At 34.5% G+C, this 24950-nt stretch overlaps 2 protein-coding genes and 1 long non-coding RNA gene across 3 annotated transcripts in view; 2 read left to right on the top strand and 1 right to left on the bottom strand.

Moving 5' to 3' along the window:
• The first annotated feature begins 1910 nt into the window (after nucleotides 1-1910).
• id1 (inhibitor of DNA binding 1, HLH protein) lies at nucleotides 1911-3018 on the top strand. Its single transcript, NM_131245.2, is given in 2 exon segments — nucleotides 1911-2373; nucleotides 2481-3018. Coding segments are annotated over 2 exon segments (387 nt in total). The 5' UTR covers nucleotides 1911-2022; the 3' UTR covers nucleotides 2517-3018.
• A 4750-nt stretch (nucleotides 3019-7768) lies between these two features.
• The window catches only part of ncoa3 (nuclear receptor coactivator 3), an 86913-nt gene continuing 69731 nt past the window's right edge, over nucleotides 7769-24950 (bottom strand). The window contains exons 12-23 of the mRNA XM_087273525.1: nucleotides 24416-24542; nucleotides 24113-24271; nucleotides 23809-24033; nucleotides 23597-23711; nucleotides 22644-22815; nucleotides 19433-19801; nucleotides 17549-17650; nucleotides 17393-17458; nucleotides 17097-17277; nucleotides 14346-14526; nucleotides 12173-12356; nucleotides 7769-9661 (exon numbers count right to left, since the gene is read on the bottom strand). Coding sequence (XP_087129651.1) covers nucleotides 9650-9661; nucleotides 12173-12356; nucleotides 14346-14526; nucleotides 17097-17277; nucleotides 17393-17458; nucleotides 17549-17650; nucleotides 19433-19801; nucleotides 22644-22815; nucleotides 23597-23711; nucleotides 23809-24033; nucleotides 24113-24271; nucleotides 24416-24542 — 1893 coding nt within the window. The 3' untranslated portion in view covers nucleotides 7769-9649. The remainder of the gene's footprint in view (nucleotides 9662-12172; nucleotides 12357-14345; nucleotides 14527-17096; nucleotides 17278-17392; nucleotides 17459-17548; nucleotides 17651-19432; nucleotides 19802-22643; nucleotides 22816-23596; nucleotides 23712-23808; nucleotides 24034-24112; nucleotides 24272-24415; nucleotides 24543-24950) is intronic.
• On the top strand, nucleotides 19850-24630 carry LOC147841760 (uncharacterized). The gene is made up of 3 exons (XR_015502627.1): nucleotides 19850-21855; nucleotides 22569-23206; nucleotides 23300-24630. It is a non-coding gene; the product is annotated as an uncharacterized LOC147841760 (long non-coding RNA).

Here is a 24950-nt window from a genome sequence, read left to right as displayed (position 1 = left end):
GCTGGAATCTAAAAAAAAGCCCCTCCGGCTCAATAGCCCTTTTTCACTTTGTCTCTCACTTTTTGTGTCTTTACAAGAGTCTTTCGGGACGACAATGGCAGTTTGCAGGTGCGCGGAGCGGTAATCGCATCAGAGGTTTTAAGTGATAAATGAGCGCTGACCAGTTTGTTCTCAGGATTCCGCAGCGCGCAGGTGAATGGGGGAGAGTGGAGGGATGCCAGCCTGTTGTTTGTTGTTGCTATAGGGACCGCCCGCTCGGCGCCAGGCTGACAGGCGTCAAGGCTCGAATGAATGGGTGACGTCACGGCGCTGGCGCCCGGCAGTCTGCTTCGGTTTGTTTGGACAATCTGGGGGAAGAATCAGAGCACAGCAATGCAAAGTTATGCGAGTGCGCGCTCAAGGCGACGCGCACATATGAAGGAATTTGGAAGTTTGCGCGAGGAAACGCATTCAAAGAAAGACAAAGAGACCATCATTGAAGGAAAATAAACAGATTTGAATAAAAATGAGCTTCCCAGCACAATAGAATAAAGCTCCAGTCTACAAGTAATGCACTTACTGTAGGATAATAGACTATGAATACTTTATGTGCATGCACAACAGTTAAAAGCACACTAAAATGTATTGCATTGTGTACAGAAACAGATCCCTCTTTTGCAGTGATGTCAGAAGAACTTTTTGTAAAAAACATTACACTCTAAACACTTACCTTCCTCTAAAAAAAATCTTATGTGCAACGGTAAGATTTTATGGATGTTAAAGATTAAATAAGCATTACAAATAAAGTTTGACCACTACTCCTTTTTAACAATCTGTAGTTTTTTAAACTATCTGCACACATACTTTGATAAAATACTCATTTCTAGTCAAATATTTTATTTTTAATGCATTATTTTGAAAGCTTGTCAGGCAAATCAAAATCTGTATGACAAACATGCATGAAGCCATTTTGTTATCATGTGACAAGAAAATAATAACCACAGGATTGCATTAGATACTTTAAAACTTTTGTTTGGGTTTATGAGATGAAAACATTATATTCAACATGCATTACAGTATACATAATATAAGTATAAAGTGTCCTCTTTCTCTGTTTTGCTTACTTGATATTTGCATTATGGACACAATAAAATAATTCACAGAGTGAATTTATTTAGACAGTCATGAGTTAAGATCTCTAAGAAACCTTTTATGATGTTGTTTTCTGGTTCGTTTTATAGGGAATGAAGTATAACGTTTGATTGTTTATGTTTGAAATCTACATTTGAATTAGCTACACTCATGTGATGAAAATAATAAACAGACAGAATTCTTTTAGATTCAGTGTTTAAAGGGGGTTGTGATGTATTGTTTATAGTTTGTTTAAAATGATGTTACCTCAACTTTTGAATACCCCATCTGCCTCCCCAATAAATCATAACATTTCTATAAATGTTAGGTCATGGTGCCATCACGTCCACTCACATGTGTTCAGGGTGCAGTTAACTCAGCAATGACAGATATATTTGCAACAAGCTGAATGGATGGAAACAGAGATGCTGATGGAACATTTTACAGTATGCTTTGTTTCTCGCAGTAGCCCACATACGAAGAAAAGCTTGTTTCATTTGAAAGTAATAACTGTTGCCTGTTGATCGTCGAGCACCCCCACCCTCCCCTTGATCTGTCTGCTTCACCTGTGGAGTAAACGGACAGCTGGATCTCCACACATCATCCGCAGAAGACACACATTTGTTTCCATTTGTAACACCATCCCCCCGAGCATATTGAAACTGCGATAACAGAGCCGTGCCTTCATTGGCAGAGCGAGGGACTCCGCAAAAATCCTATTGGCCCGTTCCCGCAAACACGAGTGTTTGGTGACGCCCCCAAGCCCGGAGACCCTTTAAATGACGAACAGCTCAGCCTCTGAGAGCATGTGGTGAACTGTCATCGCACTATCGACAACTCAACAAGCCTTTAAAAGGAGTACGAGCACCTCGCTTCAGCTATTCCTCTTTGACTTACTCGCAAATAGCCAAAATGAAAGTTGTGGGACCTACCTGCGCGCTGAAGAGCAGCAAAGTTGGAGGAGAGGATGTTGTCCGCTGCCTCTCCGACCAGAGCTTGGCCATCTCCAAATGCAAGATCCCGCTGCTGGACGAGCAGATGACCATGTTTCTCCAAGACATGAACAGCTGCTACAGCAAACTGAAGGAGCTGGTGCCCACGCTACCGACCAACAAGAAAGCCAGCAAGATGGAGATTCTCCAGCATGTCATCGATTACATCTGGGACTTGCAGGTCGAGCTGGAGAGCAAGAAGAACCAGAGCTCCGCTCCCCGCACTCCGCTCACAACACTCAACGCGGAGCTAGCCAGCATCTCTGTGGAGGTAAATATCGCACATGCTTAAGATATAATGCTTGCATCTCTATATGCATATCAATAATGTTTGTCTGAACGACCCAACTCACTATGTTCCCTCTTTTTGTCTTGCAGAACGGCTGTTCAGATGACCGGATCATGTGCCGTTAAAGCAGATACTCCCGGTGGCTTCACGTCAACAGATCATCGAAGCATCGTGATCACGGTGCGCTGAGGTGAACAAACAAACAAACCCCGATGGACCAGTGACGCCGTGAACTGTGTCGGGAGAGTCTCATTCTCCTGTTGTAGAGGAAACAAACTTTCAGTAGAGAGTCACACAAATCTGTGGACATGACAAGTGTGACGTGCTCTCTCCTTCTCTGAGATCTCTCCCCGGACACACACCGATACGCGTGTGTGTTTGTGTCTGTGTTTAGCTGTGGAATCCATGGCGATTATTCACTTACTGTTCATGCATTTCGCTCTCGGTCAAAGTTTCTCCAATGTTTTTGTAACTTTTTAGAAAAAAATACTATTTTGTTGTCAGATTTCTCAGATTACTGAGCGAAAGAATGTATTGTATATTACAATGACATATGATGTGAACGCTTTATTGTGTTTTTTACAATGTATATTGTGTTTTTTTATTAAAACATGAAAATCAAACTTATCTTGAACTTGTTGATCAATTTTGTGAGTGAATGGAGCCGATTGAGAATTCTGTTATTGGGAGTCTTTTATGCTTTATTATCTAGTAGTTGTAGGCTTAATAAACGTTTAACTGTAACATGTTGTAATCATGTCACTACATAATTGTTAATATAGGGTGATCTATATTTAGCCTGACGTCTATCGTTACAGATCAGTTTTATTAGTTCTCACTTTACACTTTTGTCATTGGTGATTACACTGAAACTAAACTTAGCCTATCAGTACAGCTTTTCACTGCAGAACCAAATGAGCAGTTTCAAGTCAACTACACAAATTAAAATTTTGCTCATGATATAATTGAATAAACCTGATCTAATAGAAGTTTTACTTAACATTTTAAAGATGTTACATTAGAAAAAAGGTTACAGTGTTAATTAACTTTCCAAGCCCAAAATATTGTTTAACATTACAAGATCGGTCTAAACACAGTTAATTTAAACCAATACAACTCAATAATTAGGGTAAAATAATGAATATCCAATAGGCTATATGAAACATTCATCACATTTCACAGGGAGTCTGAATTCAAAAATATGAGTTTAATGAGAATGATTAAACTTCAATATATCATTTAATCTTGCTAAAATCATTGCTGAAACAAATAAACATACCTATTTAAACTATTACAATTCACAACATTCATACTAATTAAAACTATCAAAAACGGTAAGTTAGTTTATCTACAACTGTTTAATCTTAATATATGTTTGTATAATTAAAACGAGTTTACCTTAACATTACTATAATTTAAAAGAAAATTCACATGGAAAAGTCTGCAGCTAGGCCTATATGACAGATAGACTCATATCATCAAAAAGAGGGAAAACTAATTAAATAATTAGGCTTTAATTTGTTAGAGACTCATCAGAAGTTATTTTTAACTACAGTGACACTCGTTAACAGTTTTAAAAGTCTTATTCTAGGCTTATTTTGTGCATCTCTGTATTTCAATGGCGGGTAGCGGAAGGGTTAAGTGTTTTCCGAGAAAAAGGCAGTTCGTTATAAGATTTATTCCGTCTCCCTGGTGCAATGTTTTTCTCATTTCCCTGCGGTGTGATGCGCGCAGCTGCAGGCCTCGCGATGTGCGGCTCGGCCAGTGTGTGTGATTGTGTTTGTGTGATCGCTTTGTGCCAAGGGCAGGGGAGGGCGCAGACTGAACGGCGCCGCCGCACACCTGGGGAAGTTCAGGTTAAATCGCTCCACATTCCTCGGCACACAGCTGATTGAAACATTAACAAACAGTAATCCGCAAGCCCGGGCTGCAGATGGGCCGGGAACACGGCCAAGGAACTCTCACTCCCTCTGTATAGTTTCCCACATACTACAACGAGAGCTTCTTTTAATAAGAACTTAGCGCATTTAAACATAGCGCCACACACTGCAGCCAACTTTCCCACTAACATCAACTCAAACTCAACGGCAAAACAAAAGACAATAGGGACATGCTGTTTCCAGGCCATCGCGAGATACTTGAAATGAATTGTGGTTATAAAGAGTGTTCCCACCCTAAATTAAAGCAATTTCATGTTAATTAAGTGGCGTTTAGCCTAGCTTGTGTATTTGTGTACTGTGTGTTAGCCTACACCAACTACGTTTTGACCGAAATATGATGGATATTCTGTAAGAAACCCAAATTTTTAGAAAATTCGTATGCTGGTTGTTTTTATTGGATGATACTTACGATTTATTAATGATGAGGTGGATAAATGGAGTCACTTTTTGTCAAAGAGGAAACTAGTTTTGTTAGTTGAGGCCGGACAGTTTAGCGTCTAGCGCCCTTCTGTGGTCACACGGCGAAGCTTGTTTTTTCAGACAAAGTTTTTCAGACTTGTTTTTTGACGAGATTTTCCGTTGATATATTTCTTAAATATACGTTTTTGTATCATAAACTTCATAAAACAACACTTGAGTTGCTTATATTTTAAACAGATTTAGACATTTTCGGTCCAAGCGCGAGGACACGGTAATTAGGCCAATTTTTGATTGTTTTTGAATCATGGTTTTACTTCAAATACAACCAAATGGTAACCACAAAATAGCTCTATTATATATAGTTTATCAATAGTATATTTATATTATTTTATCTGTTTAGTTAACAGGTACATTGTACATTAATGAAACATTTCTAAACGTACCAGAATTAGCCAAATGCTATTTTTCATCTGTAGGTTAGTTTCTGGACAATATGTTAAAAGTCATCCTAAAGAAAATGTAATTAAAATGTAAATTAAAATAAAAAATAAATACAAAGTGACCAAGAGACCTAAAGGTCAAATACAATGTAACGTTAAAATAAAACGCTGGTTTTCACACAATTCCTTCATCCTGTCCCATCACAAATCGAGTAAGTTAAATAATTTTTTTTTACTAATTCAAGTTGATTGAGCGTAAAAACAATTAAGCTATTATAAAAAAATCTCAATATTTGTGTTGAAACAGCTCATTATAAATAAGTACTCTGAACAAGCAGCAGTTTTTTTTTTTTTTTTGAGTGTACAGGGTTTTAATGTTGACACAACCGAGTGAATAACAATAATTTTAATGTAACCTTAAATACTTAATTTCTATATCTTCAACAGTAGTTGGTAAAACATCCCATTCTTGGGTAGCTTTTATGGAAAATGAGAACTAACTAAGATTAATCTAATATTGACTAACTGATTGAGAGGGAGTGTTTATACAGTTACTGCATTTTTTTTACTATTTGCAGTAAATGTATAATTATAATAGCCAATCTTAAAGAAAATAGCCTACAGTAACTTTATAATAAAACATATCTACCTACAATACTCTCAAACAGAGCCTATTTGTTTCTGTATCCTGAAAATGACTTTTAAAATAGCCCCCCGAATGTCAAGTCTGAAGACATCAATCTGGCCCTCACAAACTCCAAACACAAGATTTAACAGAATTCATTTGCTTTTATCTTTCTAATTTCTTTTGTTATTTTCTATGTTATCAGCTCCATAAACCAGGTCAAGGATATCCTCAAATGAGGTTTTGGGACATTTTGTCAGACTTTGCTCATATCTGGGGAAAGATATGGTTTAGCACATACACGTGCATGAGGAAATTTCATGGACCTAAACTGAAGATTAATTAAAAAGGAGCTTTTGTGACTTAACTACACACACAAACCACTGGTCTGTTATAAATTTAATGCAGAGCAGTGACACAGACACATGAGGATAATATATGGGGATTATCAACACTATTTAAAACCATCTTTTATTCATTTAATAAACTTGAAAATACTAAAACATCCTTCATTTGTACTTTTTCAACATAATTTTGTATGATAAGCCAGGCATCTTCCTCATAGTGAGAAAAATGGCTATGATAGATGTTTATTATTGTCTTGTCACATTTCACATGATTTAGACTTGCTGTACCTTTGTCAATTCGTAGTACACTCACCGGCCACTTTATTAGGTACAATATAATGTCCAACTGCTCATTAACGCAAATTTCTAATTAGTCAATTACAATTTAAAAAAAAATGTGATTTAAATTACTTTGAGCGTGGCATGGTTGTTGGTGCCAGTATTTCAGAAACTGAGGATTTTCAGACTCTGGGATTTTCACGCACAACCATCTCTAGGGTTGACAGAGAATGGGCCGAAAAAAAGAAAAGATCCAGTGAGCAGCAGTTCTGTGGGCACAAATGCCTTGTTTATACCAGATGTCAGAGACTGGCGGACTGGTTAGAGCTGATAGAAAGGTAACAGTAACTCAATTAACCATTCGTTACAATCAAGCAGTGGTTTAAAGTAACTAATTACAGATACTCAAATACTGTAATTGAGTAGTTTTTCACAGAAATTGTAATTTACTAAGTAGTTTTAAAAATGTGTACTTTTACTTTTCCTTGAGTACATTTATAGTGCAGTATCTGTACTTTTACTCTCACCACTTTCCTTCAACCTGCAGTAACTACTTTATTTTTTCTTGTTTATGGGAATTAGACAAATCAGTCCAGTAATTCCTGCCCAGTCAAATTACACATAAAAGGTAAATTACATCATAATGAACTACTTCAAGACATTGCTTCAGATAGCTACTTCCAGCAGGATAACACGCCATGTAAAAGCGTGAATCATCTCAGACTGGTTTCTTGAACATGACAATTCACTTGAACTATTCACTGTACTCAAATGGCCTCCACAGTCACCAGATATCAATTCAGTAGAGCACATTTGGGATGTGGTGGAATGGGACATTCATACCATGGATGTGCAGCTGGCAAATCTGCAGCAACTGTCTAATGCTACCATGTCAATATGGACCAAATATCTCAGAGAAATATTTCCAGTACATTGTTGAATCTATGCCACAAAAAGTTAAGGCAAACGGGGAAAAAGGGGTCCAATCCAGTACTACTAAGGTGTACCCAATAAAGTGGCCTGTGAGTAAGAGCATTAAGTAAGTGGCCATTAATAATATCCAAGTTGGCCCCGGTAGCCTAGTGGTACTGCGCGCTGACATTTAGCACCAGTGTGCTTGTGGCGACCCGGGTTCGATTCCCGTCTCGAGGTCCTTTGCCAATCCTTTACCTCTCTCTGCTCCCAATGCTTTCCTGACTGAATTCTCTACTGTCCTATCAAAATAAAGGTGAAAAACCTCTTAAAATAATAATAATAATAACATTCAAGTTAATACAATGTAGTAAACTCCTGAACCCCACACAGAAACAAACTGCAAAACAGACGTCACGTTTAAATAGAACTTTTATTTACAACGATATCAACATCAAGCAAAATAATTAAGTGTATTGTAATTTACATCCTGCAAAATGTGAGCTTATCTTCCAAATTCACACCCCTTAGTCAATCGATCAGCTCTGAAATCACACCAGAATAACCTCAATTTTCCCGGAATTATCATTTTTCAAAATATACTTTGTCACAATCGACAGTAATCTAGCGAAATGAACATAAACGACAGCGTAGCTTTCCTGAAAAGACTGAAGAGACTGACTTATTATTAGATTACCCACCACATTTCGTTCCTGCATCTGGGAATCCACATTATTTGAAGTCACTGATGGTAAAAGACTGGACTAATGAAGCGGCCGAGGACACTGCACTACAGAGATGAGCGTTTCTGTCTGAATGGACTCTTTATTACTTGTACTTTTAAAAAGCGCTTCTGAACCGCTTTTAAAAGTAGTTTAGGAAACATTTTAAAACCAGTTGGATAGTTACAATTAATCTTGGCAGTTCTGTAGAGAATTCATAATCATCAAAATCTTACAAAACGTCAACTGAAGAGTGAATAAACCGCATGATAAAGAGAAACCCTCCAAAAAGCACAGACAATACTGCTAAAATATTAACTGGCCTCAAAAATAAACAGGTATACTTGGTTTTGTATGTACACAGTATATAGTACAAAATCATAATATGTAGTAATATGTTCATATGATATGTACCTTTTACTCTGCGCATTTGCGCAAAAACATATATAATAAATGGATACATTTCTGTAGTCAAACTTGAGAAAACAGAAAAAAAAAGACTGAAAAAATATCTTTGGATTGTGCATGTTCCTTAAAGGTAGATTTCTGAAGAACCAACAGTGAGAAAGTGAGTTATTGTCCATGATAAGAGCTAGCTTAAAGAGCAACATCAAACATAATCTTTGCTTACCATCTGAAAACTTGCACCATATTTATATATATTCATCTATATAATTTCGGACTGAAGCACGTCTGAAAATGAAGTTAAATCATGAAACCGTCACTGCATAACATTCCTGCGATGTCAAAACCTTTTAGAAAAAAGTGCCATCCAAACAGACTGGCGGTCATCGTTGGGAAAACTTAACAGAAGAAAAAAGATAAAAAATAAAATATTTTCTCCCTTTAAAATAGATGTAAAACCCAGAAGTATTGACCTAAAATATAGATAAGAAGGACCTAAGTGGGTCCAAAAAACTCTGTGCAAAAAAAGTATGTAGTAAAAGCATGTATGATACATATGTAGCATACAGTATTTACAATTCCAATCTTATTCACACACACAAAAAAAAAAACAGAAAAGAAAAAAGATCCTGTCTAATACTGCAGTACCATTTGCTTTTTATGTGGATGCACCACTCCGGTGGCATTAAGAGGAGGATTATTGCTTTGATATGCGTTAAGTGATGAAGGTCTGGTGCTTACAATTCCCTCGGTTTTCATTCTTGTCCGAAAAAAAAAACGAATTCAAAATAGACAATATGCACAGAATCATTCTATAAGGCTAGAGAAGCAAGAAACATATTGCAACTATCCTTTTCCATACTAGCCTTAAAATAAAGTGCTCCCTCACACTGTCAAGTTGTACCACGAGAGTTCCTACTCTGTTCCCCCTGGTGGTGATGTTGTGTACTGCAGTACAGCCACGCGGGACAGGAGAGAGCCTGCTGCACTCGCTACTGGGCAAATTCAGAAAAACCCCACAGGGAAGGCTTGAGTCTCTCTCTGTTTCCCTTTCCATGTCTCTTTCCTCTCTCAGTCAACTGTTCTCTTCTGCGAGGCTGAATTTATAGCTTCTTGTTGGACTGATGTGAGTCCGGCCTTTTTTTTTCGACGGAGATTGCTCATCGCCTCAGCAGTACTTCTGTAAAACACAATAGAAATGAAGAGTTAAGATCTGTTCACATTTGACAGTTACTCAGTGTGGTTTGTTTTAATAGGTCTGAACACAAAAACTGTTGTATCTGTAGATTAGGCATAGGCTGGTATAGGATTCTAACGCTATGAAAACCTTGGATAAAAATATGGCGGTTTCACGGTATTGTGATTACTGCTCTAAAATATATTCTTTTTAAATATCTAGGGGGGAAAAGCAAAACTTTTTTCCGCTTTGAACACAACAGCTGTGTATACGTTATCGTACACTTCAATACTATATAGTACGCTAAAACAGTATGCAAGCAGAGTAGTATATCTGAATGCATAGAATTCGAAAAGCAGTATGCAAGAAGTACCCAGATGACCTACTACTTTTGGCGAGATTCTGAAGTGCGCATCCAATAAACACTATGCTATCACATGATGCACTGCAAGAGAATTCATGAATGCGAGTGAGGCAGTAGGTCACGTGTAGCTACTGAGTAGTAGGCGATTATAGGAGCAGCCAATATATTTTATTTTGAAAAACATTTAAAATAATGTCAGGCTAAATAATTCAAATGAATCATTGACTTCTGCCATCTTCACTAGTTTAAAAAAAGACTTTTTTACAATTTAAACCTTTAAAAAAAAACATACATTTACCGTAAGAATTGTAATAGGAAATTTTGGCGGGTTTAAAACCTTGACTTTTTCAAACCTTGCTCGTTGTGTATACCTTGAAAACGGTTATTGTCCCATGCCTACTTTAGATTAAAAAATGCAGAGTGAATGCAAAGCGAAGACAAACTTCCAGACTAGAAATGCAAGCAGTTCTAGTGTAAAACACAATATACACGGACAGAAAAGCAACAATTGATTCACATTTGCAAGGTTTTCCTTGATTACACAGATGGTCTGATTTATATTTTTTTAATTGTAAAATAAATAAATATATGTATTTTATTTAAATTTTTTTTTTTTGCTTTGCATCTTTAGGTTTGGCCAAAAAAATAACTTTTAAAAAATCCAATTACTAGTGTGTTTACACCTTAAAACCAACTTTCCACACGAGCAAGCAACAGAGCAGAAGAATTTCTGTGACTAGATTGTATTCGACCTTTTGACCTTATGTGTTGTCTGATCCGGTCGATTTTTGTTGTTAATCATTTTTGTTCATTTTTATCAGAAAATATTGTAATATTCATATCATATTTTTATGCTACAATCTTATGAACAAAATCTATTTTGTGAAATATAATATAATATAATGTAATATAATGTAATATAATGTAATATAATATAATATAATATAATATAATATAATATAATATAATATAATATAATATAATATAATATAATATATAATATAATATAATATAATATAATATAATATAATATAATATAATATAATATAATATAATATAATATACATTCATCTAATTCTTCAGCTTAGTCTCAATTTCAGAGGTTGCCAGAGCGGAAAGAACCGCCAACTATTCAAGCATGTTTTACTCAGTGGATGCCCTTTCATCCGCAACCCAGTACTGGGAAACACCCATAACACACTTATTTACACACACTCATACACTACGGACAATTTTGGACTAGTTTATTCAATTCACTTATGAAACTGGAGCACCTGGAGGAAACTCACACTCACACGGGGAGAACATGCAAAATCCACACAGAAATGCCAACTGACGCAGCTGGGACTAACAGACCTTTTTGCTGTGAGGCGACAGTTTTAACCACTGAGCTACCATAATATAAAATTATATAATATAATATAATATAATATAATATAATATAATATAATAAAAAGTAAAATAAAAACTCAATACCCAACCTAAATTAATAAATATATTATATTATATTATCTCAGACCACAATAAGTTTAACTTTCATGTTGCCACTAACTATTAAAATAAAAATCCTGTGTGACTACCACTAGGTGACGAATTGCTGTCTAAATTACATGTGCAGTTTTTTTTAAATCTAAAAAAAACTAAAACTATGGAAAAAATTTATATAAATAAAAAAAAAAAACAGACTGAACCAGGGATGGGCAAACTCTGTCCTGGAGGGTCAGTGTCCTGGATAGTTTAGCTGCAACACTAATCAAACACACTTGAACATGCTAATCAGTGTCTTCAAGGTCACTAGTAATCTATAAGCAGGTGTGTGAACTGAAAGCTTTTAAAACCTTTTTGTTGATAGACTCAAAGATCAACGAAAGGAATTCTTTAAATATACATATATTTTTAAAACAACAAACACAAGTCTGGAGTTTGAAAATTTAGACTTACTGATGTAAAATTGTGCAAACAGCAAAACCTAGTTCACTACATTAAACAGTTTCCCTTTAGGTTGCTCATACTCAAAGCCCAACACTACGTCCTTCCACTACAAAGTACATTCGTCATAAATTTGACTTCTAATAAATGTCATGTGCAGTGGAAAAGCTGCTTAAAAGTAATGTGACGTGTAAATATAACTGAATCAGTATGGTTTGTACCTGATCAGGTCCCATTGGCATGCGTCCCATGCCCATGGTGTTCATGCCCATCTGGCCCTGCATTGGGGGCATCTGTCCTGCACCGTTGCCATTCACACCCCCCTGCATGGAGCCGTTCATCATCATTCCACCATACTGTCCTGGCGCCCCCTGCTGGGGATATTGCTGTTGCTGGGGGTATGAACTAGAAAAGAGGGGGAATTAAAAGGATTTAAAAAATAACAACATAGTCAAATTGAATTGGAATTTTTGGAACAATACTTGTTATAAATAATTTATCCTTACATTATATTCACACATCTTCATAACCGTTTCAGGATGACTTTGTAAAAATCACAAAATAACGTTTGACTTAGACATTCAATGAATTCACAAGTTTTCAAGAAGTATTCTGAATTATTGAACTATTAATATACTAATGCAATTTGCTTATAATTTTTTTGTTTTGTTTTTCCTTATTTAAGGTTTGATAAATACGAAGAATTTCCATTTATTGATGGCTGAGTTTTATTTTACAAATCTTATACAATGTTTCTGCAGGTTTATTTAAGACTTTTAAGACATTTTAAAGATGTTATGAATTAAATTTTACACTCAAAAAGGCGATGATTTTTCAATTGATTTTAATTTGCCCTATAAAACATATTACAGTTGAATTCAATTAATAGTACAATCATAAATTAATAATAGAAAATGTAATATTTTAGATATTTCTTTCAAAATATTTTAAACATTGTGTAAAAACAAGCCCGCACTACTTGTATCTACGCTTTTTCAACATAAAATTTATTTAAAATAATAGAAAATAAATAAACAAATGTTTTAAAAAGTTTAAAAACTATAATAAACTAAATCTATGCACAATGATCCGTCCAGATCAGTGTCCTCAGCGGTAAATACATGAAGCACTTTTAAACAAATGTTATTGTAAGGAAAATAATTAAACCATTATGATAAATGTAGTTAAAATGACCTTTTTAAATAAAACTTTTTATTTTAAAATAAATTTTTATTAAGATGGATTGTTGGTAATTGTATTGGGTTTGGCCAGATTGGGTAGAAATACATGAACAAAGAAAAATTAGGACTTGTTTTAAAAAAAAAGATTTAAGACCAAGTAACACAATATTTCAGTAAATTTAAGACTTTTTAAGGCCTAAATATTTTAAGATTTCAGACATTTTAAGGCTTTTTAAGACCCTGCAAAAAACCTGTTATACAAAGATAATATATATTTAAAAATACAACTAAAAAATGACAAAATCTCCTTAAATAAGAAAAAAATACATATAATTAAGTTTACAAATGTGGTTTAATAAACAGATAAAGCATAAGATAAATGCAATGCAACGAGTTCAAATAAAGTGTGTGAAATAATGTTCCATGTCACTCAAAGTAACGGATACATTTATGCAAAAATTAAATAACCAACTTAATCTTTTATTTAATTTAACAAGTATAAGTCAGAATAAGGATTCAAAGTAAATTCTTGTATTTCAAGTGTAAATGGGTAAAACAGTGATTTGAAGAATAGGGTCGTAAAAAAGTATTTTAATGTCCTTAAATTACTTTGGTTCTAGATATGACTGATCAGTTTTTCCTGTGCATATAAAGTATTGTTACACTGAATGCCATTTTAGCGAGTCTTCTGTCATAAAAAGTTAAAAAGGTTAAAAAGTACAGAAACATAGTTCGTTGCTCAGAAAAAAAAATCACAGGAAAAATAACTATAGTAATTCCTTTTTTCATTTTTAGGACCTTTGAATTTTGGTAATTATATATATATATATATATATATATATATATATATATATATATATATATATATATATATATATATATATATATATATATATATGAAGAGTTCAGATGCAAAAACCTAAGTGCCGTCTGACTTTACCATCGAAAATGAACATTTTTCGCAGCCGCCTTTGTTTATGTTGAATTATTACCCTTTAAAGATGATGAAAAGAACTTATTCTTTGCCATAAAAGACATATTACTGAACCTACACACGGGAGCCTGATAAAATACTAATTTTGGAAGAACTTCAGAGGTTTCTAAACTCTTCATATTTTTAAACAATATTGATTTAATGCTATTTATTATTATTTTCAAGATCTAATATGGGAAAATCTATCACTTCCATGCAACGTAAAACGGAACAACTCACTTATTCATAGGCATGGGCCCCTGTCCCCAGCCCTTCATTTCTGCCGATTGGTACATGGGGTTGCTCTGAGGGTGCTGTTGCATCATGGGATTCTGAGGGCCACCCATTCGCCCAGACATCATATTGTTAGGGGGGCTGCTACCTGTTCCCACAAATGAAGGGTCCCCCTGCTGGCCAATACCTGAAAATCACAAGAGTGACTTTTCTTTATAACCATGCAACAAGATACAGAATGTACAGAATATGTCATTACAAACCAATTACAAACATCTGCAATCCAACGCGTTTCATTTTACTTTATTTGCACTGTAGAGGCATTTCTAGATTTATCATTATGAATTTTGCACAGATCCCATGCGAGAAAAAAAGCGTGTTCACAACAGGAGGCGTGAAGCCAACAAAACTGAATAAACACAACATAAAACCTGTTTTAACCAGTGTTGGGGAAAGTTACTTTAGAAAGTAATGCATTACAATATTGAGTTACTCCCCAAAAAAGTGACTAGTTGCGCTACGTAGTTACGTTTATGCAAAGTAATGCATTACGTTACTTTTGCGTTACTTTTTATACCTGCCTAGGGCTTGATCTCTTTCAGAACTTCTTTTTTCTCTGTCTTTTTTTTAAAGAGGATTAATTGCTAATCAATTTACAATACACTGTGTAACCTACACCTTCATTTACCTTTAAAAAAAAAAAATATATATATATACTGATATATATATATATATATATATATATATATATATATATATATATATATATATATATATATACTGATATATATATATATATATATATATATATATATATATATATATATATATATATATATATATACTGACTAATGAAAGTTTAAAGCAATGTGTTTGCTACTTTTGTACTATATTACAGTAAAATCAATGTCCTTTTCCTTTTCTCATTCCTTAATTTTAATTCAGCAATTTATTTTTTAAAAGCTAATTAATTAAACTAAAAAGTAACTTGCTTTACATTTTCAAAAATGTAACTCAATATATATATATATATATGTATGTATATATATATATGTATGTATATATATATATATATATATATATATATATATATATATATATATATATATATATATATATATATATATATATATATATATATATATATATATATATATATATATATATATATTAGGTAATGAGTTAATATTATATATAGTAATATTATAATGCAGCTCAAGTTATTTGTAATGCAGTACCCCCACTGGTTAATAATTATATAATCGATAATAAAATATCTATTATCTTTTTAATTGTATTTTATGTTTCTTTTATTCTTGTTTATGTAAAGCATTTTGAATTTCCATTGTATATGAAACTGTCACTGATACAGTGAAAGAATGATCAAATTCTGACATCTTTTTGAAATCCCATTTGACCAATCAACAGAGGGATTATTGACCAATCTTGTAACTGAGAGAAAACGTATGACATGACTTTTGAAATATGGCCAAGGAAAACTGTTCTCTAGTCAGCATGCAAAGACGCATTTATTAGTAATGTTTTACTGAGATACGGTGGTTCACGGCACTCCAGAAAATAAATTTTGGAATTGATCAGAATACCAAAAATTATTTGTTGTCACTGAAAATCAGGGTTATTTCACCAAATATTAATTTCTCAATGGTTCTGGAGTCATAACACTAGTACAGTGTTTTCTAAAAATTTATATAAACATGACTGCAAAACATTCTGATAAACTTATTTTATGCAAATATGAGAAAATTTTACTTCACATGTGTAAGGGATGCTATTATCACTTTACAGAATAAAACCAAAAAAATTTTTACTCAAACACAAATCTATAAACAGTAAATTCAGAGAACTCTCAAATTTTCATGTGACATCTTATGTTTTTTTCCCCAAGGAATGAAGTTTAGTTTAGTTTGGTCGAAGTCTTTTACAAAGTGAAGGTATTTTACCCTCATCTTCAGATGGCATCTTGTGCCATTTAAATGGAGCATTGTCATCACTAAAGTGTTCTTTGTCTTTTTTTAAAATATATAACCAACCTAAACAAATTTAATTGACCAAACTGTGTGACACATACGTACTGTCCCACTGACAAACTAAATGATTGAAAGAGTGGCTTAAAATGAAAATATAGTGGCATTTTGAAATACTACACAATACAAACTAACTAAATGAAACAAAAGCTTCTCCCGAATACAATCAACATGCAAATCAGCCAGGCATAGAATCAGTACTCAATCAAGTACAATCAAGTAATCAAGTACTTTTATTTTTTGGAAGTTTCATGCCAGTAATTTGGTTTGCTCTTTATAATACAGTGATGTATTGGGTGTGTTGTGTATGTGTGCGCACTGAGCTCTGTATAACACCTGACAGGTCGGGAACACTGATGCTAAATTTCAGCATCTGATCTGACGGAAGACACTGAATGAATTAGGAGTTTTTCTCTCACGCTTGAACCACATCTGACAGAAGTATAACAGCTTTAACATCTTTCAAAAACAAAGTTGCGCATCAGCAAAAAAAACTCCCTAAGCCACTCAAAACGGTACTGACACCCATTTTGTGATCAAGATTTATCAGTTGTAAACAGAAGCTCTAAGCATCCTAAAGGAAGGTGCTGGTCAATATGTTGCCCTCCAAGCAGCAACGAAAAAAAAGGTCTATATCGGGGCCTTTAATTGAGGAATGGGAAAATATTGACCTTTGTTTTGATTTGTAGAATTAACACTAGACTGATCATACCATAGTTGCCTCCATAGTTAAAGGCCTGCTGTCCGGGCTGGCTCATTGGTGGTCCTGCCATGGGGTTGTCCATTCCTGTGGGCGCTGTGACATTAGGAGGGGGACTGAAGCCTCCTGCAGCCACCTGCTGCTGTTGCTGCTGCTGCTGCTGCATCATCATCATCATCCTCTGTCTTCTCATCTGCAGAAATGGACAAAACTTCAGTTATCCTACATAAACTGTCGCTGTGGGTTAAGTGTCCACACAACACCACTGACAATTTCAAGCGCATATGTAGAAATTCATGAGTTGGTACCTCTGTCTGAAGATTCAACATTTCTCTGCTGCGCTGTGCCATCATCTGAGCATTCAGGAAACCAGGCTAAAAGAGAGAGGAAAAGGTGACATTAGAGAAAAAGAAAAAAAAATTAACACACTCAGGGCATCGGATTTAATCAAAAGATGAAAGTACCTGTCCGCCCATGCCTGGCTGCATGCTGGGTCTCATGCCAGGGTTACCTGCAGGGCTGGCATCAGGTCTCATGCCCATGGCCTGTCGGCTCTGGTTCAAAAACTGCAGCAAAGGAATATTCACGTTACAAGATTTAAAGTCACGGCACTGCAAAAGAGCTGCAAACGGCAACCATTCTGATAAGAAATCTGTGAAATGTATTTAAACAAGCAATCTAAAAACATTAAGTACATATCCTCATTAAATGTGTGGAATTTTACAATTTACAGCCTAAAATTGATATTTAACAAGCATTTATTCAGATTTATTTTGAACGTCCTAACCTGAAAGTATATTAATGGAAAATTACCTCAATGCAAAAAGAACTGTTCTTACAACAGTTCCCACATGCTGGAAAATTATATTTTATATTATATATTACATTATAAACAGTAGTAAAATATTTCAGTTTCTACATAAAATATAAAATGTTTTCGATCATACTACATTTTTCAAACTTGACATTTATTTCTGATATCAAAGCAGAATATTTGATTCTACTTTCTACTTGAACCTTAAAAAACAGAAACCTTTCTGATCCACTTTAAATGTTGACTACTATACTATACTATACTATGCAGCAGCAAAAGGCAAAGCAAGTTTATTTATATAGAATATTTCATTTGCAATGATAATTCAAAGTGCTTTTCATAAACAGGAATAAAAAAAGACTAATATCAGAAAATAAAAACAACAAAGAATAAAAATGATTATAAAACAGACCAAAAGGTGTAAAACTGGTTTTAAAAGAATGAAAAAGAAAAGACAGATTTAATCAAAACTTGTTTTTTCTTTTGAGATTGTTTGACCAGTATTATATGACAACTTATAACGGTTTCTGAATGATCATGTAACACAAAATTTTAGAGCAAATATCAGCTTTCCCATCACAACACTAAAATACATTTTAATATATAAATATAAAAAAGACTTTTTACTTTATTTTTTAGGTAACACTTTACAATAAGGTTCATTAGTTAATGCATTTACTAACATGAACTAATCATGAACAACACTTGTACAGCATTTATTAATCATAATTGAACATTTACTAATGCATTATTAACATTCAAGTCCATGCTTGTTAACATTAGTTAATGCATCATGAGTTAACATGAACTAACAATGAACTACTGTATTTTCATTAACTAACGTTAACTAACATGAACAAATACAGTAGTAAATGTATTGTTCGTTGTTTGTTCATCTTAGTAAATGCATTAATTCTTAAGTGTTTAAGTGTGCAGTATGTAATTTCACAACAAACAAAGCCGTATTTTGACGACGTTGTTACTGAGTGTGGAATCATGCGCGTTATCTCTCTACTACATGTACTACATCCTAAGGAACTGTAAGCTCTGTTTTAACACTAAAACATTTTATGGTTCTGCTATAATGCAGTGCGGTCTAATAAAACACACAACATATAAAAAAGTCTTAGGTGTTATATTTATGTCTATAAAACCAATCCAGAAATCAAGAGCGTATGACATCATTAGTATGGCGATACAGGACACAGTCGGTGTCACTAGTTAAAATGACTTTTTCTCTTATTATTTATTTCAAACATCTTTTGTAACATCCAGCATAATATAAGTACAGAGGTCACCAAAATAACACTGTTCTAGTGTAATCTGAGCGCTGTGCCATATATATAATATATATAGTGTTTAAAATGACATCTTGTGCCTTTAATCAATTAAATCTATCACTATCTATCAACTTCTAAATACACTGCGAGACCCTATAATTTCTCCATCTCATAATTGTTAAAACCCTCCCTCATTGATAACACTCTCATTGTCTATTGCAGATATTGTTTGTTACTGCAGTGCATCTGCTCACCTGCTGTCCCTGCAGTCTCTGCTGGAGCTGCAATCTGAGAGGTTTGGCCTGAGGCACTCGGTTCCTCATCATGTTTGCACGAGGATGCATTGGGCCCATACCACCCATCCCAGGGAAGCCACCCTGCTGGTTCATCTGGCTCATCATGGGATTAAACCCTGGTCCTGACTGCCCTTGCATGGGACCGGGTCCAGGACCAGCACCAGGGTTGGGACCGGGACCATATCCGCCCTGCATCCCCATGGAAGGGGGGCCCGGGTAGCCCTGTCCATACATCGCCTTGGGAGGTTCCATACCCATAGAGGAGTCTGGACCCAGACAAGGACCAGAGAAAGGGTCCGATGGAGGAGGCTGATCTGAACTATGACCCTAAATGGAGAAACAAATGGTTAGATGGTTGCTGTAACATACATTATTCCTGCTAGCTTATCTGGGACCCCTGTTCAACTGCAACTCAAATATCTAATCAGCCAATCAACATGGGAGCTTTAAAAGCAACAAATGGACTTTACCTTAAAAAGTGAGTAAATCTTTTGTAACCTGAAACGGTCAAGCTGGCTTAACTTAATTTTTAATTATGCACAAAAGTAGTTTACTTAATAAATTTACTCACTTTTATTAAAAGTAACGTTCATTAATTGCTTTAAATCATTTGGGTTTACACATTTTTTTAAGCACACTATTAGCTTTTTTTTATAGTATAAGGCATGTGGACGTGCTCAAGAAAGACTGCTGAAATGTAAACAGAGCATCACAGTGGGGAAGAAAGGTTAATTAAGTGACTATTCATTCATTCTTTTTTTTATTTATTGGCATGTCAGCTACTAAGGATATTTATAGCAAGAGCATTTCAGTAATTAACAAACATCAACAGTAAAAAATAAATAATTGAATATACAGTTTAAATAAGATTTTTCTGATTAATACATGTTAAAAATTCTAATACTTTTTCTGGTGTCACTTTGTTAAAAATGTCCTTAAGAGAGTTCTCATCATAAAAAGTCTTTCTGGAGTCATTAAAAGCAGGACAGTCCAGTAAAATGAGTTTTACAGTCTATGGGGTATTACAGTGTAAACATTGGGTAGGGTCTTCATCTTTGAGTAAAAAGTTATGTGTTAATCTTGTATGTCCAATATGACATCTGGTAAAAATTACTTGATCAGCTTGTTTCTTAAAATGTCTTATACCTCTGTGTGTAATTTCAGGCTGGATTTCGTGTAATTTATTGTTTTCCAGAGTATCCCACTCCTCTTGCCACTTGTTTAAAATGTAATTATTAATAAAAGGTCTCATCTCAGATGGAGAAGTTTGACATTTGTTCACATTTAAGTGACTATTAATGTGACATATTTGCTAGTCCAAGATCGACTGACCTGAGTATTTCAGAGATCTTCTGGAATTTACAGAAACAACTATCTCTAGAATGTACAGAGAATAGTCTGATTAGGAGACCATATTCAATGACTGGCAGTTCTGTGGATGAAAATACCTTGTTTGTGCCAGAGGTCAGAGAAGAATGACCAGAATGACAGAAGGACAACAGTAACTCAAATCACCACTCATTAGGGCTGAGGACATTCAGATATTAAGGTCAGAATCTGACATGAATGCACGAATCCATCCTGCCTTGTAGAAAAGTATTGTTAGTATTCTTACTGACCATGTCCATTCCTTTCTGATCAACTTGCAAAGGCTAGTCCCAAAAAAGTTCACTTCATCATAAAGCTCAAATCGGTTTCCCACATCATAATGGGTTTGCTCTATACTCAGATTTCCTCTACATTCACCTGATTTTAGTTCAATGAAACCCCATTAGGGTGTGCTTGAATGGGTGATACACATGGATGAATATGCAGCAGCCTTATGATGAGATCATACCACTATAAGCTAAAATATTGGGGAAAGGTTTCTAGCATTTTGTTAAATACACTGCAAAAAATGCTTTTCTTACTAAGAATTTTTTTGTCTTGTTTCTAGTCCAAATATCTAAAAGTTTTCAAATCAAGAAGCATTTTCTACACAAGCAAAACATATTGTCTTTTTTTAAAGAAATAATATGTCAAAATGAAGTGAGTTTTTCCTTAAATCAAGCAAAATAATCTGCCACTGGGGTAAGTAAAAGAATCTTATCACAAATCGAAAAACAAGATTATTTTGCTTACCCCATTAGTAGATTATTTTGCTTGATTTAAGGAAAAACTCACTTCATTTTGGCATATTATTTCTTAAAACAAGACAATATGTTTTGCTTGTCTAGAAAATGCTTCTTGATTTAAGAATTTGTAGATATTTGGACTAGAAACAAGACAAAAAAAATCTAAGTAGGAAAAGCATTTTTTGCAGTGTAAATGCCATGAAACATTAATTCAGTTCAAATGGCCAAACTAGTCCACTTTAATTAATGTACCCAATAAAGCAGCCAGTGTCGTAAATATTGACTTCTCATTAATTACAAATTATCAGACCAGAGGTTTTGAATATCAGAAAATAGACTTTATTCTCCATAATAAAGCCGAGAAAGAGCAGAGCAGACCCCAGAGCATTCTGAAGTCTCTCCTGGACACCTTCCAAAGTCTCTCCTGCTCCTTCTAAAGTCTCTCCTGCTCCTTCTGAAGTATCCGTGTTTGTTACAATTTTTATACAGGATTATTTGACACACCCCTAAGTCTCTTTTTAACTCTTGACCATTTTTGAATAGGTTTTTAGTCTAAGGGGTCCTGCTATTCTTGGCTCTCAGCCCACTAGCTCATGTCAACAGAGATGTTACAGGTCTATGTCAGCAAAGTATAGATGCAACTTATGCAAAGGAACTAAGTGTTTACATACATTGTCATGATAGGATAATAACTTGATAATATTACTCATTCTAACTTCTGACACATATAGCTTCATACAAGTATTTAACATAAATAATCAGTGCTTTACATATTCAGTTATTCTACACAATCAGTCACTCAGCCTTCTCCTAGTGTTGCTCCTGTGCAGGCACTCTCATCTTACACAGACATATCACTGTATTTTTAACACACGCTGGCATGTTTGCTGCAAACACTACATACATTTTGTGAAGAGAAAATTAACTGCTTTACACTTAGAAAATACTTCATACAAAGAGAATAAAATCTTCTTCACCAGTGAGGGAATGTGGCCACACCATTGGTGATTCATAAACTCAACGCATCTGTTCCGTGAATTGGACTTGCTGTGTACCTGGTTGATGAGATCTGGTATGCCAAGGGCACGGTCGATCTCCTCCAGAGCGATGACGTCAGTGTTGTTGAGCAAAGAGTCCAGCTGGTCCAGCAGAGCTCGCTCATCACTCTGACCCTCAGAGGTGGATGGAGGAGCCAGAAGTTCATCAAGAGGGCTATTTATCGGCAGCCTGATACAAAAAAAGACATTAATAAATGAACATTCACTTACTTGAGTAGCAAACTGCATAACATGCATACCTTTAATTTGTCTGCGTTTTCAAAAGAAATGTCAAATTCTTATATATATTAATAGCTAACTTCAATCATATATTACCTAATGTATATATGATTTTAATGTAACATCAGATTTAAATTAAAACTTTGTGCAGATTTGGTGCTCATTTATCATCAATTACTATTGATGCTTGATTTTTAAAAACTAAAGAGATTAGTTGCTCAATATTTTTGCTAAAATCAAGATACAATGTTTTTTCCAAGGTTTTTTGATGTTAAGACATTTTAAAACACCAGCATCTTCCTGAAACATTAATTGTCTGTAACAATATCAAAATATTTATTGTCACTTATGGTCAATTCAATGCATTTATGTTGAATACAACATCGATGAACACAACAATATCAACAAATAAGTAAAATAAAAAACTAAATCAGCATATTAAAATGATTTCTGAAGGATCAAGAGACACTGAAGAATGGTCTAAAAATAAACACAATTTTAAACACATCAAATTAAAAAAAGGTGCTAAAGTTCAAAATGTTGCTGTATTGCCTTCACATTTAGCATGATCCACTTGTAGGCTTTAGGTGTGAAATTAGATTAAATAACTTTAAGAAGTTATCATGAAGTGTAACATTGTTTGCAGTGTTTTTTTTTTAACATTCCACATCAGCAAAAGAAAGCAGAAAATGACCTAAATCTATAAATCTAGGTAATCCCACGTAGTTTACCTGTTTGCACTCGGTGGTCCCTCCATTCCCATCCCACTATCTGGCCACGAAGGGGACTGTGGTGGAGGAGCCTGCCCTCTGAACGAATTCATACCCATTCCTACATCATACGGCCCTGAGAAAAACAACATCATAAAGTTCATTTAATGTGTCACCAGCTGTAATTAACCTACACTGGGAGTTTTGAGTCATTCTGAACTGTCAGAACTCACCCATTTCCATCAACTGCTGTTGTAACATGGATCTGGTTGCAGGAACGCTGTTAGATCGGCTAACCATGGGACCTCCCATCATGCTCTTGGGATTGTGGTCCATGCCTGGGCGACCCATGCCAGGGTGTCCGACGGAACCAGCAGGACTGCCAGAACTGGACATCCAATCTCCTGCACCTGCCATTGGAGGTCGATTGGGCATTCCCATGAGCCTGTTTGGACCTCCTGGTAACATCATGTTGGGAATGTTCATTTTCAGGTTTAGATTGAATGATTACACATTAAATGTTGAAAAATAACTCACCCATGCCAATCTGGCTATCAGTGTGCTCCTGTTTGACAAGAGAGGATGGTGCGCTCTTTCTACCAGTCATGCCTGGCCCACTCATAGGTTTTCCATCGACAGACACTGCCCTCTGGAAGGGCACACGTTGACCAGAACCCATACCAACACCCTCCCGGTCTGGAACACACAATAATGAATACAGAATGCATTAATATTCAACACAATGGGCAGCAGTATTTCTCTTTTTGAATTTGAATGTGATTATCTAGTCACAATAAGTATTTTGCATGAAGTTAAAGGCCTCAAGGTGTTGTGACTCACCGTGGGCGGTGCTGTTAGGTCCATTGCCCTGCTTATTGCCCACTTCTGACCCTCCAGATCCAGAATCAACAAACATTCCAGGACCGGGATTCCTCAGCCCACCGAGGATACTCTCTAAACTTTCCAGCTGAAAAAACAAAACAAAGGATTGGTTATAAAATGGCAAAAAATATGTGTTTGCAGTCAAGTATTAAATATCGATAAAACAATTTTTTTAATTAAAAAAAATATAAAAAATAAATAAATAAATATATATATATATATATATATATATATATATATATATATATATATATATATATATATATATATATATATAAATATATATATATATATATATATATATATATATATATATATATATATAAATATAAATATATATATATATATATATATAAATATATATATATATATATATATATATATATATATATATATATATATATATATATATATATATATATATATATATATATATACATATATGGTTTAGAGCAGGGGTGCTCAACCCTGATCCTGGAGATAAACCTTCCTG

This window comes from Danio rerio, chromosome 11 (genome assembly GCF_052040795.2).
Source record: "Danio rerio strain M-AB ecotype USA chromosome 11, GRCz13ab, whole genome shotgun sequence".
Classification (NCBI taxonomy): Eukaryota; Metazoa; Chordata; class Actinopteri; order Cypriniformes; family Danionidae; genus Danio; species Danio rerio.
Note: the sequence above shows the minus strand (reverse complement) of the source record. Positions and strands in the feature narration are given on the sequence as shown.